Genomic DNA, 7794 nt, shown 5'->3' on the forward strand with positions numbered 1-7794 from the left:
TATGCACTGGGTCGTTTGCGTGTGGATATTGGGGATGGGCTTTGGTTGAACGCTGCTGTTCATCTGACCTTGGATCTTCAAGGCACCTTAAAAATGCGTTCCTGTGAGCTACAAGGAGCACATACAGATATCTAAAGGGAGAATTTGTTCACTTCCAGGAAAATGCCCCTCATCTTTTTCTTTCCATTTTCCTGACCTTTGAAATGAGGTAATTTTGCTGTTGAAATGATCTATTAGTGTCTACCCAAGAGTCACAGTCTTAATTTCTTTATCTTGATGCAGTAAGACAGTGCACTCTCACCACCTCAAATCCATGATCTAGTTAAGAAAACTTTCAGCTGCGTAACTCCTCTTTTGGGATTGTCTCTAATGACTGAGGCTACCATAAGATGAGTAAAACACATGGGTTTACAAGCATCTTGCTGTGTAGATTTGAACCCCGCGCTTAGTGTCCATAACTCTGTTTGGCCTGGGGTCTTCTGGAATACCACTTCGGTATTTGTCTGGTATTTAAATGTGGGGTTAGACTCATGAGGAGTGAACCATTCCAATGTGATAAAGGGGCACCATGTACTGAAATCAGTCACTGGTTCAAAAGCAAGAGGTGCAAGGAGGAAGCAACATACTGTGTGTTTCTGCTTTATACGTGATTCTGAGGCAAACCATGGTGTCAAAGGCAACAGATCAGGCTTAAAAGCGCTTCTCTGAATGTTAAACTGTCTAGGTGCTCGTCGTTTGGCAGTGAAAATGCATCTTTGTTGCATTGGTGTCATTGGTGCTGCAACTCCACGAAATGACAGCTGTCTACAGGAGATGAACTGTAGCTGGATTGCAGCTGGCCATTTGCAGCCACTTGCTCTTTGATGGGTGGAGAAAGGACTGCAGAATTGGCTTGTTTTTTCAAAGATTTGAACTTGGTTTTGCAGTTATCTTGAATGCACCCTTATCCAAGGAGCGTTGTCCTGGGGATTCAGTGGATTGCTGGACATGCCTCAATGCTTGTTAGTCCTCTTTGCTGTTGAGGATCACTGTTAATTGGGCTTAACTCTACAGGAATGTGTAGCCCATTAATTGTTTCAAGTTTAGTTCATGGAGGGGAAAAAGAAAAATCTTTTAAAGTAGATTTACTCAGTGCTACTTGAAATTCAGGATCTGTTAGGATTTATCAGTGTGGCAATGGAAATCAGTAAGTTGCTCTCAGAAGAACCTTGATTAGTGGGTTTTTTTCATAGTTACAAATTTGTCTGGATTGTACCAGTTTCACTTGCTGCGAATCCTTTCGGTTCTGCTCCTTGTTTAGTTATTTACATGAGTGCGAAGTACACAGTGCTTCCATGGCAAAACGGAAGCTAGTCATTTCATGTTCTCTTTGCGGAGGTGTAGGTTTCTATCGGTTCGTGCTCTGCTTCAGTGTGGTGTGATTGCTTTGACTTTCTAGTTGAGGTTTGTTTTCTAATTTATTGCTATATGAAATATACCATGGACAGTGGCTTAAATACAAAGCCATGGCATTTTAAAGGCATGCAAAATGGAAGCAGACCTAAAGTCAGTTGCTACCCTGCCTGCTTTCAGATTTGTCTTTGGAAGGTCTTTGGAAACTGATGATGCCTTTTGCACAGAACCAGCTTTTCCAGGTTAGCGTAGACCATTAGGTCTGCTTGAAATGCATCTCTGCCCAGTAACAAACTGAATCAACCTGTGCTGAGAGATGAGCCAGCACTTGTCTGCCACACCTTGGCTTAATGCTCATGTATGATTTAGGTTGCAAATAGAATGGGTTGGAGGCTTTTCAGCAGCTTGCAGCAGAGAACAGTGTCCTGGTGATGGGATAAAAGCATCTTATGTGAGAGCACTGAGTATCTGTGCTGTGGCATTAGCTATGGTTAGCCTGGCTTGGAGATGAGCAGCTGCAGAAGACTGTAGTCCTTCCTGCTGTTCCTGCCCTGCAGCACTACCAGGATGTGGGGCCTCACGTGTTATGTTTGTCTTTGCTTGAAATATCTCGGATTCTCTCCAAGCTGGAAAAGCATGTCTGTCTAATATGAGAAGATACTGGCAGATGGAGATTGATGGCTGAAGGATTATGCCTGCTGCCTTGTTGTGAGATGTGGAGTTTGGTCTGAGCAGGGCTCGGTGACTGGCATTGAGGGTGCTGCTAGGTTGGAGGGGCGAGGTTGTGCATGGAGCAGCTGGGGCACCTGGGCTGGAGCCCAGGTTACCTGCATATGGTGAAAGTGACTTTCGGGTTAGTCCTGTGTCTGTCCCACCTTGGACCAGCAGAAAAGGAACAGTTTCACAGTGCCACCCCCTGGAAAATGAGAAGCTGGTCAGATCTGAAACCTGGGCAGGCTCAGCTCTTCTGCTCGTGGGCAGCTTTGCTTCCTCAAAGCCTTTCTCACTTCTGTGCTCTGTTCCTTGTCTTCTCTGCATTTAAACTGAGGAGGATGACAATTCAGGGCTGCAAGTAAGAGGTTTGTGTTTTGTCTTGTTGCCCAGGGTCAGGCTTGGACAGGAGTTGGTCCCAGGAGGAGCAAGCTATTTAAATGAGGAAATAGCCTAGTCTTCTCCCAGCCCTGAAACAGGCCTGTTTCCTAAAGCATGTCAGCTCCCTAGTGGGGATCAGCCTTGGAGGCTGCTCTGCCCCATGGTGTTGCTGTGCTCCCTGCGCCTGCCCCTTCCCTGCTGCTTTCTCCCGGTGAACCGTCCTCCCCTGTTGCACCTTCTGCCTTTCTCCCCTTCGTCTTGGGGCAGCTCTGCCCTCTCCCATCCTGCTTTTCCCCTCCTGACATGCCTTTCCCTGCAAGAGCTGACACAGCTAGTGTATAACATAGTGCCTGCGGTTAGCGTGCGCCCTCGAGCAGCCCCGGAGCCCTGGGGAAGCTACCGTCCCTGCCGAAATGCTGCTCCCGCCACTAAACCCACCCATTTCACCCCAGCTCGCGCCCAGGCCCCGAGGGGCAGCGGCCCCTTTAAATGGCAGTGAGGGCGGAAACGCCACCCTGAGGCTGCGGTGGGCGGGGCTTGTTGCCGCTTCCGCCCCTTGTTCTCATGGTCTCGCGAGATCCGGCGCTTCCGCCGTGAGCTCCGCCCTTTCCGAAGAGACGCGGCCAAGATGGTGGGTGTGGGCAGCGGGGCGGGTGGCTCTGATCCACCTCCATCCTCCGCGGCGGCGGCTCCCCGCGGCCTGAGCCGGCGCCGCTGCCCGGGGCGGCGCCGCCCCTTCCCCGCGGAGCTGGATGGCGGCGGGCGGGCGGCCCGCTGGGGCCTGCCGGGGCCATGGATGCCCCGGCCGGGCTAGGCCTCAGCGGGGCCGGGCCTCCCCCCAGCTCTGCCCAGGGCCAGGCCTGGCGGGGCGCCGGGGGCTGCGCGGCCCGAGCCGGGGTTGGGAGGGTGGCGGGCCGTGGCAGCGCCGGGCGGGCTCCGCCGCGGGCTGCCCGGGGCCGCTTCGGGTGCCCGGCGGGGCTCGGTGCCCGCCGCCCGCGGGGGAAGGGCCTGGCGGGGGGTCTCTGCTCCGCTGACGCCTCCCCGCTCCTTCCCCCGCGCTGCAGGCGGAGGTGGAGCAGAAGAAGAAACGAACCTTCCGCAAGTTCACGTACCGCGGGGTGGACCTGGACCAGCTCCTCGACATGTCCTAGTAAGAGCCGCTGCCCCGGGGCGGAGGGCGGGCTCGCAGCCGGCGCGGGGGGCTGCAGGCTGCTGCGCGCCGTCCTGCCTCGCCCGGCAGCCGGGCTGTGCTTTAACTTAACGGAAATAACGGGGTGTTTTGGGGTGATTCTGTAGTTTTTTGCCTGGGCAGGTATAAATCGCTTGAAGCCCCCTGCGGAGGTAAAGCGGTGCTCTGGGGGTCCCCAGTTAATTCCACGTGAGTGGTGCTGGAGGCTGAGGCTTTTCTCTGTTCCAGCGAGCAGCTGATGCAGCTGTACAGCGCGCGCCAGCGCCGGCGCCTCAACCGGGGCCTGCGCCGCAAGCAGCACTCCTTGCTGAAGCGCCTGCGCAAGGCCAAGAAGGAGGCACCTCCCATGGAGAAGCCAGAGGTGGTGAAGACCCACCTGCGCGACATGATCATCCTCCCCGAGATGGTGGGCAGCATGGTCGGGGTGTACAACGGCAAGACCTTCAACCAGGTGGAGATCAAGGTGAGCGCGGGGGGGTCCCAAAGCGGGGCGGCGGCCCATCCCCGCCGAGCTGTGGCCTCTGGGAGGGTGGTGGGTCCGGGACGCCGCTCACCGCCGGTGTCCTCCTGCTCCATGCTGAGCTGTGGCAGCGTGTTGGCATCCCGAGCGCTGCTGCGTTGCCTCATTAGCCGCGCGTGATTGCAATCCTGCCCTGCGTTCAAGGAAGGGGGAGTGGAAGTTTGTGCTTGGGTAGCACCTATGTAAAAGGGTGCTGCGCTTCTGAAGGCGGGCTCTTTGCCAGGGCGGTTTATTGTCGGCCTTAAACGAAAACTTGAGCGCAGCTTCCACGTAACCGAGAGCCCTTGGCTGCCATGAGCGCGTGCCGAGGTGCTGCTGCGTCAGGCGGGCCCGGGGAGAGCCGGGGTGGCTGTGGGCTCGCCGCGCTGAGCCCCGGCTCGCTGCCCGCTCGCGCGGAAATAGGGTTTCGGCTGAAGTAGGATCTCTAAGATTTCCCAAGAGTGGAATAACAGCAGCGGTGGGGAGCAGGGTGCCGTGACCCCGTCCTGCCGCTGGGATTAAATGGCACCTCCTCCGAGGGCTCTGCTTGCACCTGACACTCGAACCAGCCGGAGTACGTGCTGAAGGCCCCCGAGGCGTGTGTCCCCTCCCTCCCTCCCTCCCGGGGTGCGGTGCGGCACGCTGCGCATCAGGAGTGCTCTGCGGCGGCAGAGCCAGCTCCGAGGAAGGTGTCCTCATCCCCCCACACCCTCCTCCAGCCCCCCGGCAGCAGCAGCAGCTGCTGCCCCCAGGCCCTGGCTGCTGCAGGAGGCCTGGTCCCCGCCGGCAGAGCCTGTTCCGTACGCGGCGTTCCCAGATTAGCCGCGTTACGGCACGGCCGGAGGAACCGGCTCTGTTTGGGGATTCTGCCAGTGCCCAGAGACACAGTTATAACTGTTCCTAACAAATGCAGCTGTGTGGGGCAATAGTTTCACGGAGACACGGCTTCTGCATCCTTGCGGTGTTCCGGGACTGCTCCCGGCCTTCCTCCCTCCCGGTCAGTCCCGGCACCGTCGCTAACGGCTCTTTCCCTTCTCTTCCAGCCCGAAATGATCGGTCACTACCTGGGGGAATTTTCCATCACTTACAAGCCAGTGAAACACGGTCGCCCTGGTATCGGTGCCACCCACTCTTCCAGGTTCATTCCTCTAAAATAAACAGAGTTTTGGGAAATGTTTTCTATGTGTAAATAAAGAAATTTCTCCCAACTGTCTCTGGTCTGTCTTGGAGCTGTGTCTTAGTGAAGTACCCGTTCGTGTTCCTCGGGTGCCCCTAGCTCAGGTGGAGGTTGTATGTAGCCGGGGCAGAGTCGCTCAGATGAGCAAGCAAAACATGCTGCTCCTGATCTTGGTTGGCTCTCTTCCTGAAGATGACTTCCCTTTTTTTGGCACTCCCTTTTGGTAAACTTGCAAGGTAAATGCTTTTCTTAAATGGGTTTATTAGATTCATGAAATTCCATGTCTTTTGGGGAAAGCGATGAATAGCACCTCTGTGCATTTAGCTTTTATTTATGATACTTCAGGCAACACTTGCATAGACCTGGGAATGCACTGAAGTGTCTGCTACCATCTCTTCACTTCAGGAACCTTGATGCAAATGTGAAGATGAGCTTAGCTGAGACACTAAGACAACTAAAAACCGGGAGTTGAGCAGAAGGGATTGCTGAGGTGCAGGTCCCTCAGGCTTCAGCCCCAGCAGCTCTTGTCCTCTCTTCTGGGTGGAGGTGGTAAAGGACAGATCAGAGGATGCTGACATTTGTAATAGATGGTTTTGTGGCATGAAAATTGGGATTTCAAGTGAAGGGGGGGGGGTTCTGCCACCTCAGTCACTAGGTCTGGGTAACGCCCTTAGCAAAGGCTCTGTGTTGGGATGAGCGTTTCCCTGTGCGACTCCAGCAAAGACCTGGTGCCTCTGCAGCAGCCGCTTTGCCCGTGCGGGAGGGGGTGCAGAGGTCTCCTGAACGGCCCCGGCGGGGAGCGGATCTCTTGGGGTTCGTCACCCTGGTTGAGATGTTCACGAAGAAGCAGCCGATCCCGGGTGATTCAGGAGATTCTCCCAAGCTTGGGTGTAGCTAAATAAAACACTCACAAAAGCGAAACGCCTGAGTGTGCACAACGCAGGGGGCGGCTGCGGCGAGGCTGCTGAAAGCTGCTGCCAGCGCCCGCGGTGACGGCCTGGCACGGGGGGGCTGCTGGCGGTGCAGCCGTGGCCCCCGCCTCTGCCCCCCCCCCCGGGACTGGGACCATGCTGGTCTTTAGATCAAGGCGAAGGCCTGTCCCGGGTGCTGCCGCTGGAGCACACGAGTGCAGCAGTCGGGCTGGGGGCTGTTCTGCCCTCGCTGCCGCGGGCTCCCTGCCACACGCACGGAGGAAATACAGCAACAACGCAGGGCCCTGGCAGCCTGCGCCAGCCGCTCCCTGGATGCGAGAACGGGGGCCCTGCACTGCGGTCGTCCCCTCTGTCACTGGCCTCCTCCCAGGCTCGCGCTCGCTGCCGCTGGCGCCTGCGCTCCTTCGCCTTTGTTAGCAGCGGCGTCGCGCGGAGCCGCTCCGCAGCGAGGAGCCTCGGTGGCCCGGCTCCGAGGCAGCTCCGAGGCGGCTCCTCGGGCTTTGTTCTCCTTGCAGCACCCCGGATTCAGAGCGCTTCCCCTCCTCCCTCCCGGCCCTGAATGATTCGCTTGTCAGGAAGCTCGGGGCGCCGAGCGCTTCCGTGGCTTTGTTCCAGGCGGAGGCTTTGCACCAGCCTCGGCGTCGGGAAGGGCCGTGCAGGGACCGGCGTTTGCCGCTGCAGCGCCTCTGGCAGCAGCGCGTGCTCCGGGTACGGAGCGGTGCCTCTGCGCCCGCCGGGGAACGAGCACGGGGAACGTCTGCAGCCGCAGTGGGGGGCTGGCAGGGCTGCGCGGGGACGGTTGTCACCCCCCCACTGCTGGCAGGTCTCTCCCCCACGTTGGCTCCCCGGCGGGCGCCGTCCCAAGGCGCCTTGGCAGCGGGGGGTCTCGCTGGCTCCATGGCGGCAAGGGCAGCGCAGCCTGTCCCCCCGCGAGCCCGGGAGACGTGGTGGCACAGCCCGGTCCGAGTGTCCTTGGGGAAGGTCCCCTCTCGCCAGCCCCCGAGGCTGAAGCCCCGCGACCCGGATGGTGCTGGGGAAGCGGCTGCCAGAGCAGCGTCCGCCTTGGTCCCCCGCGTCCCGGCCCCTGGCGCAGGGCGAGGGCTGCGGCCCGGTGCCCCGGCACCGCCGGGTGAGCGGTCTGCGCCCATCGCGGCCGGCGGAGGCGATTCGGGGTGCGGGCAGCGCTGCGGGCCGTGGGGAGCCCCGGATGCAGCAGCGAGATGTCTGTCGTCCGTCTGTCCCTTGCAGCCCCCCCTCCGGCAGCGCCCTCCTCCCGGCCCCCACGGTCAGAGCCTGCGGCCGGCCGGGCCCTGCTGGATGCTCCCGGGCTGCTGGTCCCCGGCGCGGGGGTCTCGCTCTGCCGGGGGGGCCCACTCGCCCGCGGGTGGGTACCAGCCGGTACCGGTGCTGCGGCTTTGCACGCCAACGGGGACGGGGACAGGGATGGGGACAGGAGGCCCTGCAAAGCCGCCGGGGCAGGGCAGGGACGAGCCCGGCCGCACGCAGGGACTTT

General features: G+C 58.9%; 1 protein-coding gene across 1 annotated transcript; it reads left to right on the forward strand.

Moving 5' to 3' along the window:
- Positions 1 to 3015: 3015 nt before the first annotated feature.
- On the forward strand, positions 3016 to 5385 carry RPS15 (ribosomal protein S15). The gene is made up of 4 exons (XM_026116643.2): positions 3016 to 3115; positions 3549 to 3634; positions 3902 to 4136; positions 5216 to 5385. The coding sequence occupies exons 1-4, from the start codon at positions 3113 to 3115 to the stop codon at positions 5327 to 5329; spliced, it is 438 nt and encodes a 145-aa protein (XP_025972428.1). The 5' UTR covers positions 3016 to 3112; the 3' UTR covers positions 5330 to 5385.
- Positions 5386 to 7794: the final 2409 nt, after the last annotated feature.

Source organism: Dromaius novaehollandiae, chromosome 25, assembly GCF_036370855.1.
Source record: "Dromaius novaehollandiae isolate bDroNov1 chromosome 25, bDroNov1.hap1, whole genome shotgun sequence".
NCBI classification, from domain to species: Eukaryota; Metazoa; Chordata; class Aves; order Casuariiformes; family Dromaiidae; genus Dromaius; species Dromaius novaehollandiae.

Excerpts from the sequence above, each read along its gene's own strand:
- RPS15 (XM_026116643.2), top strand. Across the intron at positions 3,635-3,901 it reads CAGCTCCTCGACATGTCCTA|CGAGCAGCTGATGCAGCTGT; the intron begins GTAAGAGCCGCT and ends TCTCTGTTCCAG. Across the intron at positions 4,137-5,215 it reads TCAACCAGGTGGAGATCAAG|CCCGAAATGATCGGTCACTA; the intron begins GTGAGCGCGGGG and ends CTTCTCTTCCAG.